The following is a 19719-nucleotide window of genomic DNA, read 5'->3' on the forward strand; positions in this document are numbered from 1 at the left end:
AAACCTAATTTGGCATATATGTGTACATATTAAACCACAATGTTATCGTCACACTGTCCCGATCCTGCACCCATGTTGTTTTTTGTAGCTGTCTCTATTGTCTTCCTACCTTTATTTGTATTCCGTCCCCTTGGTTCCTTGCTAGTTCCTTGTCTGATTAATTGAATACATTTTAACACGTTTTTTTCAGGATAAGAAAAATAATACAGAAAACGAGCTAAGGCATTTAAATACATAATTCAACAAAAAGAACATGTTTTTTAAGGATGCTGCAGACACCTGCCTTAGGGTAAAAAAAAATAACTTTATTGTTTTTTTTCCATTGCTCAAATTCCAAATAATTCACATTTCTTCCCGTCATCTTGTTTTAAGTTTCTTAGCCGCTCTGCGATCATCACTCGGGCGCTCTTCCGCCGCACTGCCGCCTTTCAAGTCGATATCCTCGAAAACGGGAAGATGCTGTTGCTTAGCGACGGCGAGCGCCCACAAACAGCGCTCCAGTCTCTGGGGCATCCAATCGGGTTGAGGGTCCACTAATGGGGATAAACGTCATCGCGAGAGAAAAATGTGACAAGAAGCAGATTTATGTTTATGTTTGAACAGTTCAAAATAGGGCAAAGCTGTTGCTCTAGTGCAGGGGTGGGCAAGCTTTTAGATTTGGGGGCCGCATTGGGTTGAAAACGTTTTCATAGGGGTCCGGGCTGGGCATCCACCCCGAATGTCAGGACCAGAACGGAAACAGGATCCACTCGCGTAACGTTACTCACAGTTTGATTTGGGAAGAAGGGAAAGGATAGTACACACGATCTGTAGTTCGCTGGTCGCGGGGAGGAGGTTGCTCAGACGCGGAAGTGGTATTTCCCTGGCGAGCGATGGCGGTGTCGAGAACGGAAAAAACGGGTAAGAAGCCGGGATAGAAGAGCAAAAATGTGGTCGATATCAGAAAATGGGTCGTTATTCGGGACAGGAGAACAGACGTGGTCGAGATCAAAACGGGTCGTTATTCGGGACGGGAGAGCAGACATGGTCGAGATCAAACGGGAGCAAAAACACAGGACAGCCGAAAAAGGGCTTGCCGTGTAAAAACAGAGATTCGCAGACGGACCGACAAAAGGGGACCGAGAGGACAGAGTTTGAATACTGACAGGGAGCCAATCTGTCAACAAGCTGCAGCTGGCGCCACATGGGAGGGGCCAATTGAGCGCCATGGCAACCGTGACAGAAGTTGGCGCCACATGGGCAGGGCCAATTGGGCACCATGGCAACCGTGACACCGACGAAAAAATGCGGCTTCCTCTTCTTAGTTCGTATGTAAACATTCTATACTGTATCTCCAGCGCGCTAAGAACTTTGACATTTTTATTGTTTAATATCTCGTGCATCCATTCAATATGGTTGGTGTCAAGTGTAAAGAAGAGGTGGGCTGTTTCCTTTGAAATGAAAGCGGAATAAGAAAGCTCGATGCGGTTGAGAAAATGGTCGCATCGCTGTTTTCCGGACACTTTACCACAAAGGAGGAAGTCGCCCAACTCTTGAAGCTCATCTTCCAAAAGTAAGTTAAACTTCACTTTATTTATCTTTATAGAGCATATTATTTAAGGAGGGCAGCGTCTGTATTTCTTTTTTGTAAATGCCGAAAGTTTTAAATCTTATTCCTCGGCAATACATGAAAAAAAACGGATAACATGAGCCAATCCTTTTTGTTCTCATTTGCATTTACCCACACAAGTTATGTTTCATTGTCGATTGTTTATATAGGGACCACACTCCAAAAATACAAGTATATTTATTTATAAATCAAAACTTTAAATAATAGCAATAGCAAAGTAATACCTCACCTTTTAAGCACTATATTTAATCATTTGCATTGAAAAGCCCAATGCAATAGGTCTACTTCAGAACTCTTTTATTGCATGAAATATTTCGATATAATATTAACAAAATTGATGTACACAAAAATGTCGCCAACTATTATATTATTGGACATGAGCGAAATGAAAATTTCAGTTATCACGGGAGACAATGGATAACAAATACGTTGAAAAAACAGTGTATTCTTATTAGCACTACTTTTATAAACACACGTGTTAGCGTTAGCATTGAGTTTACCCAACGCCTGAGTTAAATCATTGATTTAATGATTTCAAAGGTGTTATTTATTTGATTTTGTATTTAATTGTATTTTCTAAGTCAAATAACATCAAGAGTGGTTGTTTCCTCAAATGTTCTCTGGTTGATTAACGGTAGCCAGCATATACAGCGACAGTGGCTTTGCTTTGCGAGCAGTGTCTGTTTTTGGCGACATCCAGTAGACATATTTAAAACTGCAGGTCGTTTTTCTCTTGTGCTTCTTGTATCACAGGCTGGACTAAATCTATTGGTGCACTCGATCTAGCCCGCAGACCATAGTTTTCCTACAACTGGTCTGGTGTCACAAAAAGGTTATTACAACGTTTGTACACCTTTTCCATGGTCCAATTCAAGCACTTTCAAACCCAATTTTTCATTTTTTTCAATACCTTTGAAGAAGAAATGTGGTGTCAATCATATATTTTGCAGATCTACAAATATATTTGCGATTCACATATGCGATTTTAAATATTCTTGGGCACAACCCGTAAGGGGGCTATGACGCTTCCCTGAAAGATAAAGATCTATGCCATACAAACTAATGCCAGCTGCAGTTAATTATGAGGGAGGAGGAAACGCAATGGCAAAGCTAGCCACCAGAGAGCCGTGTTGGCTTCCTTTTTTGGCAGACTTGTTGAGAATCATGGCAACAATTTCAAGCATTTAAAGCACTCTACCCCAAATTCAAGCATGTTTCAATCTTTGAAAACACAACATTAAAACTCAAGCATTTTCAAGGATTTCAAGCACCCGTACGAACAGAAATTTAGGCTTAAGATACGCTTTAAAATCGCTTTTTTTGTTTGAATGCTGTACTAATAGAGGTAAAATGGCAAACCTCTGTTCAGTCTTTGGGTCATCTCCACCATTTTGCTCAGGTAGAGATTGTAGTGTTTGGCTGTATACTGGACGGGTTTGAGACCCGGCACGCTCTCCAGGGCTTCGTCCGACATAAATGCCGCCCGATCTGGTGCCGCCGCCGCCAGCAGAGCTGAGAAAAAAATAGAAAATAAGAACCGTAGCTGCAATAATGGTAGGAATAATAGTAATACAGCAAATATACTAAATATATCACATTTAGTATTGTAGCACAAAAAGAATAACTCCCCCTCTCCCTGGTAATGGCTTAACATTTACAATTCTTTAACAATTTTTAAAGTTGTTTTTTTTTTTACACGATGCTGACCTGACGCGGTTGCCGGGCCGACTCCTCTCAACGTGCTGAGCTCCTCGATGGCGGCGGCCACGTCGGGCAAGAGGTGAAAAGCCTTTCGGGAGCATTTTGCCACAGCATCTTCGCCGTTGGAAGCCGCCAACTGCTGCAGGCGAGGCCTGAACTTCCCCCTCTGTCCACAAACAAAGACACCTGAGCTACTTTGTGCGAATGTATGTGTTGGAGTCAATAGTTGACCTACTCTTGTGAAGAACATCATGTCATGGTTCTCTCGAATTTCCAATTATTTCCACAATTCTGATTTTTCTCTGATAGAGTGATTGGAACAGAGTTCTTTGTCTTTGGTTCTATTTTGACTTTATTATAGTTTAACAGTGATCAAATCTACATACATACAGCCGCTCTATTATTTGGTAACATGTCCCTTGGCCATTTTCACTTTAATCAGTCGTTTTTGGTAACCATCCACAAGCTTCTGGCAAGCTTCTGGTTGAATCTTTGACCGCTCCTCTTGACAGAATTGGTGCAGTTCATTTAAATTTGATGGCTTTCTTGCATGGACTTGTGTCTTCAGCATTGTCCACAAGTTCTCAATGGGGTTTAGTTCAGGACTTTGGAAAGGCCATTCTAAAACCTTAATTCTAGCCTGATTTTGTCACAACCAGAACGGAATTAGGACCCAGATGCGTAACGTTAACCACAAGTTTATTGAGATGAAGAGGAAAGGCAGGGCCCGCGATCTGGTGCTCGCTGGACGCGGGAAGCAAGCCGCTCACAGAATCGGAACGTGTTCCGAATGCGGAAGTGGATCTTCTGGAGTGGGAGAACGTAGTGTCGTAGACGGAAAAACAGGTCGAAAGCCGGGACAGGAGAGCAAAACGTGGTCGGGGTCAAAAAAATGAGTCGTAAGCAGGGACGGGAGGTCAAAACGTGGTCGGGGTCAAAAAAATAGGTCGTAGCCGGAGACAAACGGGGAAATCAGGAACGGACGGGTGGAAAAAAAGCGGGACGGACGGGAGTCAGAGTCAAAATGCTTGCCTTGTAGAAACAGAGGTTCGCTGACGGACTGACAACAGGCGAGTGAACGGAGTGAGCTTAAGTAGGACGGGGAACCAATCAGGAAGCCAGCAGGGGCTGGCGCCAAACGAATTAATCAGTCATCATGACAGATTTAGCCCTTCCATTACCACTTCTGATGTGTGTTTGGGGTCATTGTCCTGTTGGAACACCCAACTGCGCCCAAGACTCAATCTTCAGGCTGATGACTTTAGGTTATCTTGAAGGATTTTAAGGTAATCCTCCTACTTCATTATCCCATTTACTCTCTATAAAGCACTAGTTCTATTGGCAGCAAAACAGCCCCACAGCATAATACTACCACCACCGTGCTTGGCGGTAGGCAGGGTGTACTTGGGGTTAAAGGCCTCACCCTTTCTCCTCTAAACATATTGTGGCCAAATAGCTTGATTTTTGTTTCATCTGACTGTGGAACCTTCCTCCAGAAGGTCTTATCTTTGTCTATGTGATCAGCAGCAAACTTCAGTCGAGCCTTAAGGAGCCGCTTTTGGAGCAAGGGCTTCCTTCTTGCTCGGCAGCCTCTCAGTCCATGGAGATGCAAAACACGCTTGACTGTGGACACAGCAACTTCTTAAAAAGTGATTTTCCTGACTTGTTCAAGTCAATGATTCGCTTTTACAGATCCATGCCGAGCTCCTTTGACTTTCCCATTGTAGCGTTTGTGGGCGTTTGCATCCAATGAGCACTATTTAAATGGCTTCAGACAGGTCACCAGCCGTAGTCACTCATAATCCCTCACAAGAAGTTAAGAGGCCATGCTATGGAGCTCATTTCACTGACACAACTTTCTAAGCCACCAAACTTGCTAATTGCTAATTCGGATTGCTGTATGTTTAGTAGATTTGTTCACTTTTTCTGTGAACCCACAATAAAGTCATAAAAGAACCAAACCTTATGAATGTTTTTTCAAGGAACTATCTGTTCCAATCACTCTAACAGAGTAACTCACCATGACTAAGCATTGTGTCAGGGCCTCCCCCTCCCCTTCACAATAAGAGTGTCCACACCGTGTCCTCAGTTGACATAAGCTCGCGCTCAATGGCGTCAAGTCAATAAATGCTTTTATTGAGAAGGTAAAGTATATTTTTTAGACCCGCAAAGCTCTGAACCAGCAAAAGTGGAACCGCGAACTAGCGAGGTTCCACTGTAACTGGAAACTCAAGAAAGCCATGAGAAGCGTAAGTCAACTTTTGACCACAACTGTATGTCTTGCAGATTGAAGTGTTGTGTTGCAGGGGAAGCCATTACAGTGAGCTTCCACTCCATCAGCTTGACCAGCTCTGCCAGGGTGACGTGTTTATCATCGCCTCGATTTGAGATAAGAGTAGGCAGCTCCTCTTGGTACCTGAGCGCACATGAGAATTTGAATCAATTACCTTCATATTCAGTGACTTGCCTTACCCGTCCGTCATCATGGAAAGTTCAAATAAAAAGCATATTAAATAGTTATTTTTATTCAGTCTTAAATTGCTTTATCATTTCATTTTCACATTATATTGTAAACATTATTAATGAAAAAAAACGTTGAATGCAACGTATTATGGAGCAGAGTGAAGCACGCAATTCTCTTGCCTCATGGCAGAGGGCAATAGTGAGTCCAAGGATCCCTATTCCAAACAATAGAATTAGTGTTCGTATGAGCATACTAACAGCAAGTCAAGCCATCTAGTAATATTTTTCTCATTGCATGGACTGTTTTCATGATGGAGGATTACCTAGATCGTGATGCTTTTATTCAAAAGGAGAAGTAAGTACAGTATTACTGTGCTGAGGATCTGCAGATGAAGAGCGAGGCACGCATTAATAAAGCGATAGTGAGACGAAGGAGTTTTATTTGGCGTCGACCTAAACTCAAAAACAATATAAACGGTGCATAGGTGGGTAGAGTAGCCAAAAATTTGACTCATATAAAAGTACTTTAACTTTAGAATGAAATGACTGAAGGAGAAGTAAAAAGGAGTCCTAGAAATGATTATTTGAGTAAAAATAAAACGACACAAGTACACTGACTGTAGTAATGTCTTATTAATTGATTTTTATTCGATTTTATGAAACAACCTTAAAATCGGGTCATCAAGACATCATCCAATAACCCAGCTCACAAGTGCCACCTAGTTGTTGTTTGGGTCAGTGGTCAAATCTAAATATAAGAAACGAGGTCGCTGATTTAATAAATGCGCCTAAGAAGAGACAGACAGACTCCTACTCACATGGGAGCGATTTAAGTAACGGGTTCAATGTAGCAGAATGTAGCGGAGTAAGAGTGCATAGCTTCTTCTTCACAAATCTACTAAAGTAAAAGTAAAAAGTACAGTGATTTAAAAGTACAAAATGTCCCAAAACATTCATGTAAATGTAACAAAGTAGATGTAAATCGTTACTACTGAAGGATTTCATACATTTGACTATAAAGGATTTTATATGATTGACTCATAATGCAATGAAGGTTTTCACTGAGTAGGCTTTAGTTCAATGACAGGTCAGGCTGTTCCAAATGCAGAATATTTTGTCTAGTTCTGTTGAAAACAGGACTCTGACGGAGGACAGCAGGCGTTGTTTTGAGAAACGCTCTGTGTTGTTTTGAGTACCCCAGACATCGGGACGCTCTTCTACGAGATGGTGAAGCCCAAAGGGCTTCCTTGGCACACCCATGGGAGGAGTAGGCACGCCATTATGCGGGGAGAAGATGGCCAATAGGAGAAAGCTAAAGGACTTGAGAAAAAGGCTTTCCACAGACCCCAACATCACTAATTCGGCCGTTTTCGATGGAGTACACTTAGTTATATTGTAAAGAAAATTAAATCTTCCCCAGTGTGAAATGTCGGCTTTCCTGTTCATCTTTCCCTCAAGAAACGAGAGCGCATAAGATGTTGGGTGAATGTAAGTTGTGTTTGGTTAATGGAGTCAGATAACTAATTCGAACAATTTAGTAAACGGTACATTTTGATAATTAATTCCAACACCTCTGAATTAGTGATAGTAATAGCAAACTAACAGCAAGTCAAGCCAGCCAGTATTTTCTTAGACAGTTACCTATCTGTTGCTTTTATTGAAAGGAGCATTAAGGTCCGACAATAAGACAAAAATTCCCATGCAAACGGTTAGTATATTTCCAGATCTGCAAATTAAATGAGGAATATTTGCAAACCAGACAGGAACCTCACTGCAGGTCACTGTTAATATATAGAGAGAATAAAAATGCAATTACCACTTGTCAAGATGAAGAAGCTTTCCAGGTTTCTTCATCTTGCTCTTGGTCTCCACCACGTCCCAGTATTTGTCTTCCACGCTCCTCCATGTGGCTGGATTCTCGCACTCAAAAAGCATCGCCTAATAATAATAATACATATATATCACACTGTTACACAACTTTGTTAATGAAGTTTGTTTACACTTAAGAACACACTCACTTCAATTTTGCTGGAGATGCTCCGGTGACGTTTCCGCGTGACCTTGTTCGAACTCTCGCGAGATTATCGTTTATCTGCTATTTACGGCAACGCAAACAAACACAACCCGTGAGCGTGGTTTTCTTTAAATTTAATGTGTTATTCTTCCGTCTTTACGCCTTAAATAATTCAATAAATTCACACTACTGTCATTTTCTACAGTACCAGTTTGGCTGAGTAAGTGTTACGTGATTTTGTTCGAGTTAGCCATTTAGCATTAGCATCCAGTGCTGCCATCTTTAGGGAAATGCAGAGAGTTGAGTTATTCCCAGATACTGGACCTCAACGCTCAAACATGAAGGTAAGAGGGGGAACACTTTTAGTTATTATATTTTAGAACAGATAGAACCGTGTCCTCTTTTTTTGGGCGACCTCAAATAGTCACATATAGCAAAACTGGACCTCTAAAGGAGTTGTCAAACTTTTAACCTTTCAAATTAACGCCAATTAAACACAACAACAATGGGTGGGCGAGTTTCAAAACAAGCCTTTTTTAGGGTATCGGTACTCACGATGTTGACCCATACTATTAGTCATTTAGTACTAATAAGTCATGGCATCATAAATTGTCATTATTTATAAAGAGTATATGGTCTTCCGAGGGTCACGTGACCTTTTAAGTGCCCGCCATGTTGGATTACAAGTGACAACGAAAGAAGATGTACAGTGGTACCTCTACCTACAAATTTAATTGGTTTGGGAGTAGCTTTGTAACCTGAAACACTTGTAAGTAGAGGCACCTTTTCAATGTAAACACACTAATCTGTTCCAAGCCCCGCCAAAGTATTTATTTTTTAAGAAATTAATAATATATAAAAGTGCTTGAGAACATGAAACAAATACATGTTACATTTAGATATCTCTAAATAAACATAAAACAAGAGGCAAGTAATGTAAATAAACAAAGAATAAAGAAAATAATACTTATATATTAATGTACCCTTAATCGCTGGTGCTTCGCATTTCTGGAAAAAACTGATTCAAAGACATCTGCATTTGCAGACGTTTGACAATCCATCGGAAATGCGCAAGGCAGACTAGTCAAAATCTTTTACCGGGTAATTTCTTTTTACAAATTTCGAGTCTTCGTGGGATTTTGCCAAAAGGTCTTTTAAAAAGATGGCTGCATTCTCCTCCTTGTCGTGTCTGAACTCTTCCTGCACGGCGGTGCGTTGCATCATCTCCAATTCCTGCAGCTCCTTCATCGAAAGCTCCTCGTTGTGGTCCTGAATCAGCTTGTGATCCACACATTATCATGGCGATAATAGATGTATTACAGCCATAATTTTTTTTAGCGCGTTCGTCCAAAGCTTATTTTTTATACCTTTCTATTATATCTTCCTTTTAACTCTATGGTCAGAAATAGTCTCATCTTCATCTTTTGTCCTTGTTTATTTTCTCCGGGTCCTTCGGAGTGTCCATTGTGAATGCTAGCTCTTTGTAGCAGTACCATACAGTAGTCTGTTTTCAAAGCGGGAAGGGGACACGAAGAGCATGCCGGGATTCACGCTAACGCATCGGGTTGCCATGTAGAACTCTGGGACAGCAAATAGCAGAGCGTACTGTACTGTATGTTTGACTTTGTCCTGAAACTCCTTTGTAACTAGAGGCAAATATTTTCCTGTTAAGGTACTTCGTATCCTGAAACTTTTGTAAGAAGAGACATTCTTAAGTAGAGGTACCACTGTTTACACAATTGTATCCGTGTACTTTACAGGTTTGGACACAATTTCGAAAACTTTATTCGAGGAAAGGTTCATGGTAATTATTAACATAAACCTGTATTTTGAATTTAAATTTAACCTAATCAAAACACAATTACAGCTGTGCCCTACTTACGAACGAGATGGGTTCCGGACTACTTACTTCATTGCTATATTTTGTATGGAATGTATGTTTAAGGTTTATAAATGGGCGGCAGTGGCTCAGGAGGTAGAGCGCTCGTCTTGGGATCAAGAGATCGCAGTTCGAATCCCGGCTCCTCCAAGTTACATGTCGAAGTGTCCTTGGGTAAGACACTGAACCGCTAATACCCCCAATAAGCAGGTTAGCGCCTTACATGGCTGCACGGCCGCTATTGGGAAATGTGAAGCACAATGTAAAGCGCTTTGGGAAGTCTTGACTTGAAAAGCGCTATATAAATGCAGATCATTTAATTTCATATAAGTATGTTTAAGACTTGTATAAGTACATTGTATTGTTTTGTACTAAAAAATAAACATTTCTTAAAATAATATGCTCTATAAAGATAAACAAAGTTGAGTTTGACTTACTTTTGGAAGATGAGCTTCAAGAGTTAGGCGACTTCCTCTTCCGTGGTAAAAAGTGGCAGAAAAAAAGCGATCCAACCATTTTTTTCAACCGCATCGAGCTTCCTTATTCCTCTTTGAATTCACATAAAACGGCTTGCCTCTTCTTTACTCTTTACACCAACCACATTGAATGGAAGTACGTGATATTAAACCATAAAAATGTCAATGTTCTGCATGAGAAAGTACCCGCTGCAAAACGAATCTGTATTTGATTATATATGACAACTAAGGGCCATTAAGTCCCTCATGGTAAATTGTCTGCATTTATATAGCACTTTTTTACACACACAAAGCCCTCCAGAACCTGCCCCTTGATCACATTTGGTGTGTTTTGTCTGCTGCAGATAACAAAAGACAATGACAATTGTATATTGTTAATTTCAAATGTTTTGCTTTGTTGGTGTGATAGCGCCACCAGCAAATGGCCTTTGGCGGGAGAGCATGAAGTGAATTTGGAGCCAAAGTTGAAGACGTCAGCCTTGCTTCAACAACTTGGTAATGCACATGTTCATTTCCTTCCTTTACAGTTTGACTGTCATACAAATGTTTTCACAAAATGACAAATTCAGTTTTTGCTTTTACACTGAATCAATTATTTTAATTAAAAAAAAATATCTATCCATCCTTCGGGAATGTGCTGATTAATTACTAAACCTCATATGAATGAACAGGAATCAACAACCACAGGAATGAATACATTTTGGCAAAGTAGAGCTCTTCTAAAATTACTGACACCTCGATGAATCCATTCAAATCAGTTAGTTGACATTATTGCAAATACTTTGGTAATGTCTCATTTTTTTAGGATTAGAATTGTCTTTATTGTTGTTGATAAAAACTTTGAGGACAGCGTTTACTATCAGACAAGATAAACTGGACCATTTAACAACTGGAAGTAACATCGAACCGCGAGATGACGAACTGCTGCGCTAAAATTCTGACGAAGACATGGTTAATCTTATCTATCCCGGCTGATGCTCAAGGAAACTGCGGGTCAGATGTATCGACATTTCGTTCTGTATACACGTGTACACGAATGACGATAAAGTAAATCTGAATCCGAAGATGTGGCACTCAAGATAAATACATAGTAAAAAAATTTAAAAGAAGGAAAGAATAAGATGAGAAATATTACGGACGCTGGTCTACTTGCGAATGAAGTTCCGGACGATCATTCGTAAGTCGAATTTGTTCGTAAGTTCCTTCAGTGCTATATTTTGTATGTTTAAGGTTTATACAAGTATGTTTAAGGCTTGTATAAGTAACCTGTATTGTTTTGGACTAAAAATAAACATTTCATAAAATGATATGCTCTACAAAGATGAATAAAGTTGAGTTTAACTTACTTTTGGAAGATGAGCTTCAACAGTTAGGCGACTTCCTCCTCCGTGGTAGAGTGGTCAAAAAGATAAGCGATCCAACCAGTTTCTCAACCGCATCAATCTTATTCCACTTTCATTTCAAAAGAAACTGCTCGCCTCTTCTCTACACTTTACACCAACCATATTGAATGGATGGACGAGATTAATCAATAAAAATGTCAAAGATACAGTATAGAATGTTTACAGATGAACTAGGATTAGGAAGCAGATTTCTTCGGAGTGGATGCTGGGTGACCTCTCATAGCGCCACCAGCCGGTAGTGGCGGAAAGAAGTGCTACAGTAATGTCCTATACTAGGAAAACGGTGCACACAATACAAAATCTCACTTACAGTAATGTCCGGATTTTTTCGACATCCCAAAAAACGTGTTTGTATGAGATGAGAGATGAGAAAATATATCATACATTTTTTTACTAATAAATAATCATTGAAGGTGCATTTCAAAATAAATGCTTTCTTATGTTTATTTATATTATCATATATATTTATTGTAAAATGTAATACTACAATAATATTTTTTGAGAGTAGAAGTATTAGAAACACTATAAACCAAATATTTGATGACATTTTTTCTAATTAAAGATAATTAAATACATATTAAAGGGACATTTTGTGCTGTCTAGCGGACAACTTCATTTAAAAATAACTTTCGACTTGAGTAATAGTTCATGTTTTTGCTTATCATATAAAACATGCCTTTTTAAAATACTCCTAGGTCAAGAAATTAGGTACATAACATGAGCCTTACCCATCTTGCTGCTACGAGTATACCCAAAAACCTTGTGAAAGGCTCGGCAAAAAAATGAGAAGAAAAATTCGGTTTGGTCATTGTCAGTACTCTTATTATTTATCGTTCCTTGTGGTTGTTAGCGCTACAAAATAGTGACCAGCTCAGTAGCCTAGATGGTAAGGCGCCCGCTTTGAGACTGGGAGGTCGGTGGTTCGCGCCCCGGCCGAGTCATTCCTAAGACTTAAAAAGTGGTCGGCGGCGCCCTCTGTTGGCTGCGGCTGCATCGGCTCGCTACAACGGGTCAGGTGCAATCGACATTTCGTTCTGTGTTACACAGAATGACAATACAAGGAAATTATTATTATTATTATTATTATTATTATTACATTCAGTGCTCAAATATTACACAGTGTCCCTTTAAAGCAGGGATGTCAAACTCAATGCACAAGGGGCCAAAATTCAAAACACACTTAAGGTCGCGGGCCAACCAGGATAAACATTTATTGAACACACTTAAACTGAATGTTTTTGGAACATAAATATGAATAAAAACAGACGAGAATATTAAATTTAAACTTTAAATCACTTATACAATATTTATTATTTTGCTCTAAATAAAAATATCTTGTCAAATTATACAACTTAGAACTTAACTTAAATTACTTAACATTAAAATAACATTCAAATTCCTTTGCTCCTATGTCAATGTATATATTAAAAAAAACTTAAATATCCCAAAAGATTTTGCTCTCCCTAATATATCTCCTATCAAAAGTAGAAATCTGAAAATGCTACACAAATTATTTTGTAAAAACGTCACAACATTCTGAGAACAGGGAGCCTGATGTGCTTACCTTTGGCGAGAGACGGGAGGGAGTGCTTGCACTTTTTTCATAGCTCCAACCATCCCTCCCTCCCTCTCACCCAATGAAATAACTTTAATAACTTTAACTTTAAATAAAAGTTCTCTTCCGGTGTTTTGGCGTATTTACAATTTCTTCTGTGGATTCATCAAAAAGTATCGGAACACTGAACACAGATTATATAGTGAGCTTTTATATAAAGGATTCTTTAGCGTTGTACAGCCAAAACGAGTTTTTTTCTTTTGTGTGACACCTTGACTGTAAATCGTAGTGAAAACGTGCCCTATATATTCAGAAAAGTACTGCTTTGCTATTCAGATTTGGTTTGGCTTTGCGTGCATCTGAACAGGATCAATGGCTCAAGTTTTGAACGAGATGGAGAACATTTTCTTGCAATTAAATTTGTCTTTGAGCCATAGGTACTCGTAGACAGAGCCATATGTGGCTCGCGAGCCATAGGTTCCCGACCCCTGGTATCTAGCATAGTATACGTCATATATGAAGGAAAAGGTACAGCGACTAAAACATCAGAATATGATGTCCACGGATGAGACGGCGTTGTTCATATTGACGGGCCATTAATAACAATAATGTAAAATGGTCTTGCGGGCCGGATATGATTACACGGCGGGCCGGACGTGGCCCGCGGGCCGGGAGTTTGGCGCATGTGCTTTAAAGTGACTTGGGTTTGACTATCGTAGGACCATGGAGAAGATGTCCCGCGTCTCCACGGCGCTCGGAAGTGGCGCGGTGAGCGGACGAACCATGTTCTGCCACCTGGACGCCTCGGCCAACGCCATCAGCGTGTGCCGCGATGCCACGCAAGTCGTGGTGGCCGGCCGCAGCATCTTCAAGATCTTCGCGCTGGAGGAGGAACAGTTTACGGAAAAGCTGAACCTGCGCGTGGGCCGCAAGCCGTCGCTCAACCTGAGTTGCGCCGACGTCATGTGGCACCAAGTGGAGGAGAACCTGCTGGCCACGGCCGCCACCAACGGCGCCGTGGTGACCTGGAACCTGGGAAAGCCTTCGCGTAACAAGCAGGACCAACTGTTTACCGAGCACAAGCGCACGGTCAACAAGGTGTGCTTCCACCCCACCGAGGTCTACATGCTGCTGAGCGGCTCGCAGGACGGCTTCATGAAGTGCTTCGACCTGCGGGAGAAAGAGTCGGTTAGCACCTTCTCCGGTAATTTACATCGATGACAACTGCTGTACAGTGGTACCTCTTCATACAAGCTTATTTCGTTACAGTAGCTCGAAATGCTCGGATAGCATTTTTCCGATATGAAAATAACAGAAAAGTGAGTGTTCCTGATCTCTCAAAAGGGAACAATAGATAACACTAAAACACATCTTTATGAACACTAAAAACGGATTCACATAGTAATTAAACATACAAAACACAGTAAAAAGATGATATTCAAGGTGGTGTCCATAACTTCAAAATATTCGACTCGCTGACGCCATCTTCTGGCCGAAATCATCATTGCAGTATCTGTCAAGCTGCTTGTGTGGCGTGTGTCTGTAGGTTTCTCTCTTCTATGTACTCACTCCTATTTATTTTTCTCATATTTTGGGGGGTTGGGTTGGCATCTGGACTGTATGTGAAACAGTCCATTTCTTACTTTCACCATTTTCATTTTTGATTAAAAGAAAACCTCGAGCAGATGCATGATATTACTGTCCTTCCCCCGCCTCCTTTCCTCCAGCTTCATGCGATCTGTGTCCGTAACATAGATGCTAAAAGGAAGATAAAAATGGTAAAAGGTATGTTTTAATATAGCGCTTTTCAAGTCACTGGAGACTTCCCAAAGGGCTTTACAATGTGCTTCACACTTACCCATTCGCACACACACTCACTTATAGCGGCGACAACCATGCAAGGCGCCTACGTGCTTATCAGGGACATTAATGGGGGCATAAACAGATGGGCCTGGTGAAAATAAAATGTAAAGGCTCTTTGAACTCAGTAAGAAATTGTTCACATGATTTTGATGGAGAAAATATTTCATTTTAAACTTTTTAATGACACCGCAATCTACGGACCCCACCTTTAATTATTAGCACTCAAAGTGGATGTATGTGGAGGAAGGGGTGGAAGGGCATGGTTTGGGACCATTTTTTTGTGTGTATGCCTCATAATAATTTTTACACACTAACGTTTTCCTAAAAAGACTTCTAGGCTCGAATCCAGATCGTCTCGGTCACTGGAAAAGTGGACAATGTCATTTCAAATTGGTCCTATTGTCGCGCGATTCTTCTCAGTCTGTCTTGCTGTGAATAAATGGGTGCCGTGTTGTGTTGGTAAGGTTTATTATTGCTTAAAAAGGAGGATCTGAAATTGGCAGAGGTTGACAGGTATGAGATACTTAAGCAGTTACTGTACACTTAAACAATAGTCTTACACATAATTGTTTTACTGCACCATTTTTCTACCTTCGTTTCCTGTAGTAGTTTGCATGCACAAACCGGACGAGACGACAATCCCATTCGCTTTTTGATTCTAGGCCAGTCGGAGAGTGTGCGGGACGTCCAGTTCAGCATGAAGGATTATTTCACTTTCGCCGCATCTTTCGAGAACGGAAACGTCCAATTGTGGGACATCCGTCGGCCCGACCGCTACGAGCGAATGTTCACCGCCCACACGGGCCCGGTGTTCTGCTGTGACTGGCACCCAAACGACAGGTAAAATATCCTTTTTACGCCTTCAACAATAGAATCATACTTTTGTACATTCGGAGAGTGTCAATTGGGATTAGAAATCTGTTTATAGTCGTCGAAAACAACCTAATAAACATTGCTGACAATAAAATTACACATGGCACTCCAGTATTACACATCAACAGAGAAAAATTAGATAAAAATGGGCAAAAATAGTTACACGGTAGTGCTTGGAGACTGCCTAAATTGGAAGTGCATTGTAACATTACTGCAATGAAAAATAGCGCAATAACATTTAGCAGCAACAGAATTCCAGAATAAGTCGATAAAGAAGATATGAATGCAGACACTGCCCTACGTACGAACGAGGTTCCGGACGATCGTTCATTAGTTGAATATGTTAGTAAGTTGCTTCAGTGCTATATTTTTTAAGGTTTGTATAAGTATGTTTATGAAATAATATACTCTATAAAGATAAACAAAGTTGAGTTTAACTTACTTCTGGAAGATGCGCTTCAAGAGTTAGGCAGCTTCCTCGTCAGTGGTAAAAAGTGGCCGAAAAAAAGCAATCCGACCATTTTCTCAACCGCATCAAGCTTCCTTATTCCACTTTAAATTCAAATAAAACAGCTTGCCTCTTCTTTACCCTTTACACCAACCAAATTGAATGGATGCACGAGATATTAAAGAATAAAAACGTCAAAGTTCTTAGCGCGCTGGAGATACAGTATAGTATGTTTACACACGAACTAGGAAGAGGAAGCGGATTTCTTCTTCGGGGTGGATGCTGGGTGACCTCTCACAGCCCCACACGCTGGTAGCGGTGGAAAGAAGCACGGCAGTAATGTCCTGTACTCGGAAAAAGGTGCACACAATACAAAATCAAACGTGCAGCAATGTCCGGATATTTTTCTACATCCCAAAGTTTCGTAAGTAGGGGAGCGTCCGTACACATTTTTTTATACATAGGCAAGATTTTTCACAATTTTGTGTGCTTGTTCAGGGTGGAGTCGGACTTGGGAAAGAAGCTGTTTCTGATGTTGTTGTTTTAGGACTCTGAGAGTTCTGTGAAAAACTTTTATTGAGGGTAGTCCGCATGCAAATATTAGTTCAGGTGACGTATATTTGTGTCTGCCCAAAATATTCTGTGAACCATTGAGAAAACTTTTCTTGTATGTGCGTCGTTTAAAGTTAAGGCAATATTTTCTCTATTAAGTACTGTATTTTTAGTTTTTCAGAGTTTGGCCGGGGGGTGTGACTTATACTCTAGTAAGACTTGTATGGGAAATTATCAACACATTATATCCTTGAGATTTATTACCCGTACTGTATATAATTCCACATGTTATTTTCACATTAATTAGCAAGAGGGCCCTCTAGGCCTGTGTTTATCATTTCAACCTGGCCCTATTGTGGAAAGTTTTAGAACCTGGAGGACCAAGAGGCTTACGGTCGACTTCCCAAATGGGGAGTTGTTTACCAGTAACAATGACACTGAGGATAAACATTCCATTGGATTTAGTAATTTTCGGAGTGAAGCTGATAGTTTGGTACACTTGTTCTTTATGCTAGAGTTATAGGAATAACTCTTAAACTCTCACTAAGTTACTGACCTATTTGAGCATGTCTAAGATATGCACGTGTAACCTTAGTATACTGTGTTCTCTATTTTATTTTGAATTGTCTTTAAAGATGACATGTATGTTTTTGGTGTTGGCTTTTATCAAATAAATTGGAGAGTGGCTTCATGCTGGTCATTTTTAAGAGGAGGCTCAAGACTCACTTTATTAATATAGCTTTTAATTGATAGTTTTTATTTCGTTTTGATTTGTTTAACTTCTAATCATCTTACTGTAACAAAATATACTTTTTATTTCACATTTTTATGTTTTGTACTGCAGTTGTTTTATTTCTATTTTTACATTTCAGTTTCTACTTATTTGAGGGGGCCACACTGGTAGAGTGTGGTTCATTTGCTGAAATTATGAGACTATCTGCTGCCACCCCTATCAGTGTGGCTAAGCCTCCCTCAGGTCCCCTTCCCCACATGGTTAGTCTGTGCCTTGCCATAATTATATTTTATTTTTATTGCTATTTCTTTTTTTTCCAATTGTATTTCAACCATTGTGTGTCTGTATGAGGCTCTTTCAGGTTGTTGGGGGGGGGGGGATGTTCGGTGGGTGTCATTGTCCTGTACCCTGAATGCTTTTATACAGCACTTAATGTGCCAATTTATTGCCTAAAAAGGGCTTTACAAATAAATTCGATGATGATTTGATAATTGCAGTTCTTTGTCAGTGTAGCATGAAACTGGTGAAAGTAAGAATAGGCCTGTTTCAAAAACAGTCCAAACAACTTCCCCCCCCCGGAAGAAAAAAAAGAAAAGATTTATTCGAGCGGGTCTAAGGAATGCACGTAATTGCACGCACATCTTGAACTGGCTTCCTGAGGCTTCAATAATTTTGGCTGAGGAGGGTAAAATTGTTTCAAATTCATCACAGAACCTTTAACATTTGGCTTGCCTTTCTTTTCAGAGGCTGGTTAGCCACAGGAGGCCGAGATAAAATGGTCAAGGTCTGGGACATGACCACAAACCGGGCCAAGGAGATTTTCTGCGTCCAAACGATCGCCTCAGTGGCGCGGGTCAAGTGGCGTCCTGAGCGCAAGTTCCATTTGGCCACCTGCTCCATGATGGTGGACCACAACATTTACGTGTGGGACGTTCGTCGGCCATTCATCCCCTTCGCCACCTTCGAGGAGCACAAGGACGTTACCACGGGCATCGAGTGGCGCCACCAGCACGAGCCCCACTTCCTGCTCTCGGGCTCCAAGGACGGCACGCTCTACCAGCACATGTTCAAGGACGCCACTCGGCCCGTGGACAAGGCCAACCCTGAGGGCTTGTGCTTCGGTCTTTTCGGCGATCTGGCCTTCGCCGCCAAGGAGAGTCTGATCAGCGGTGACGCAAACAGGAAGCCTTACCCGGGGGGCGACCGCCGCTACCCCATCTTCTTTTTCAAGAAACCCGACCCCACCGAGCAGTTTGCGCACGTGTCCAGCGCGCTCAGCGTCTTCGAGACCGACTTGGACAGCAACTGCATGGAATGGTTCGTGAGGACGGCGCAACTCTACCTACTTGGTGGCAAACCGTTTGCTGAGCTGTGTGATCACAACGCCGAGGTAGCGAGGGAGCTCAAAAGACCTCAGGTATGACACAAGCCGAGCATAATTCAATCATTTGTGCTTGTAGCCAAATCTCTGCTACTGCATGGATTTTCAGGGATGCATTTTTCAACATGGACTTTTTCTAATTAATCAGTTACTTGAGATACATTTGATAAATCTGCTACTGCATAGAAGTTTAGGCTACAAAAATGAAATGTAAAATATATAAAAATAGATTTTAAAATAAACATATAATCAGCAAATAGATAGGTAAACTTAAGTTCAATTGTCTTCTATTTATTAGTACTGTCATTTGTTTTCAAAGACGAGAAGATTTTCCTTTATGGGGTACCCAAATTTCCCAAATTAAATAATATATGAATAAATAAACAAAAACATAAAACTAGACATAAAATCATCATTAGCTGCATCGCTTATCCTCAGTAGGGTCGCGGGGGGGCTGGAGCCCATCCCAGCCATCTCCGGGCAGTGGGCAGGGGACACCCTGAACTGGTTGCCAGCCAATCGCAGGGCTAGACATAAAATAATTACTCTAAAAGTATATAATAATAAAGATTAATAAAAAAATATTTATACGGTATATAGATGAATAATAATGGAAAACAATACAAAAATGAAAAGGAAACACAAAATTATAGAAATAAATATACTAGAGTTTATATTGTCTTCATTATTTTAGTAGTGTCTTGTTTTTTTTTTTCAGAGACAAATTATTCCTTTATGGGCACCCAAATTGTCAAAAATTTAAAAAATG

General features: G+C 40.6%; 2 protein-coding genes across 7 annotated transcripts in view; one reads left to right on the forward strand and one right to left on the reverse strand.

Moving 5' to 3' along the window:
- Positions 1 to 284: 284 nt before the first annotated feature.
- Positions 285 to 7846, reverse strand: LOC148347696 (uncharacterized). Its single transcript, XM_088324181.1, has 6 exons — positions 7792 to 7846; positions 7590 to 7711; positions 5630 to 5726; positions 3317 to 3476; positions 2969 to 3121; positions 285 to 533 (listed from the first exon to the last, which is right to left on the reverse strand). Exons 2-6 carry the CDS (start codon positions 7706 to 7708, stop codon positions 358 to 360), a joined length of 705 nt encoding a protein of 234 aa, XP_088180307.1. The 5' UTR covers positions 7709 to 7711; positions 7792 to 7846; the 3' UTR covers positions 285 to 357.
- wdr24 (WD repeat domain 24) overlaps positions 7816 to 19719 on the forward strand; it is a 34709-nt gene continuing 22805 nt past the window's right edge. For all 6 annotated transcript variants that reach the window (XM_088324173.1, XM_088324172.1, XM_088324168.1 and 3 more), the window contains exons 1-5: positions 7816 to 8131; positions 10552 to 10637; positions 13820 to 14304; positions 15626 to 15803; positions 18314 to 18986. In XM_088324173.1, coding sequence (XP_088180299.1) covers positions 13824 to 14304; positions 15626 to 15803; positions 18314 to 18986 — 1332 coding nt within the window. In that variant the 5' untranslated portion in view covers positions 7816 to 8131; positions 10552 to 10637; positions 13820 to 13823. The remainder of the gene's footprint in view (positions 8132 to 10551; positions 10638 to 13819; positions 14305 to 15625; positions 15804 to 18313; positions 18987 to 19719) is intronic.

Source organism: Urocampus carinirostris, chromosome 19, assembly GCF_059441175.1.
Source record: "Urocampus carinirostris isolate Australia breed hairy pipefish chromosome 19, RoL_Ucar_1.0, whole genome shotgun sequence".
Classification (NCBI taxonomy): Eukaryota; Metazoa; Chordata; class Actinopteri; order Syngnathiformes; family Syngnathidae; genus Urocampus; species Urocampus carinirostris.

Coding starts and splice junctions, on each gene's coding strand:
- LOC148347696 (XM_088324181.1), bottom strand. CDS start 7,708: ATGCTTTTTGAGTGCGAGAATCCAGCCACATGGAGGAGCGTGGAAGAC. Junction 3,122..3,316: donor CGGCCCGGCAACCGCGTCAG/GTCAGCATCGTG, acceptor TTTTTTTCTCAG/CTCTGCTGGCGGCGGCGGCA. Junction 534..2,968: donor GACCCAAAGACTGAACAGAG/GTTTGCCATTTT, acceptor TATCCCCATTAG/TGGACCCTCAACCCGATTGG.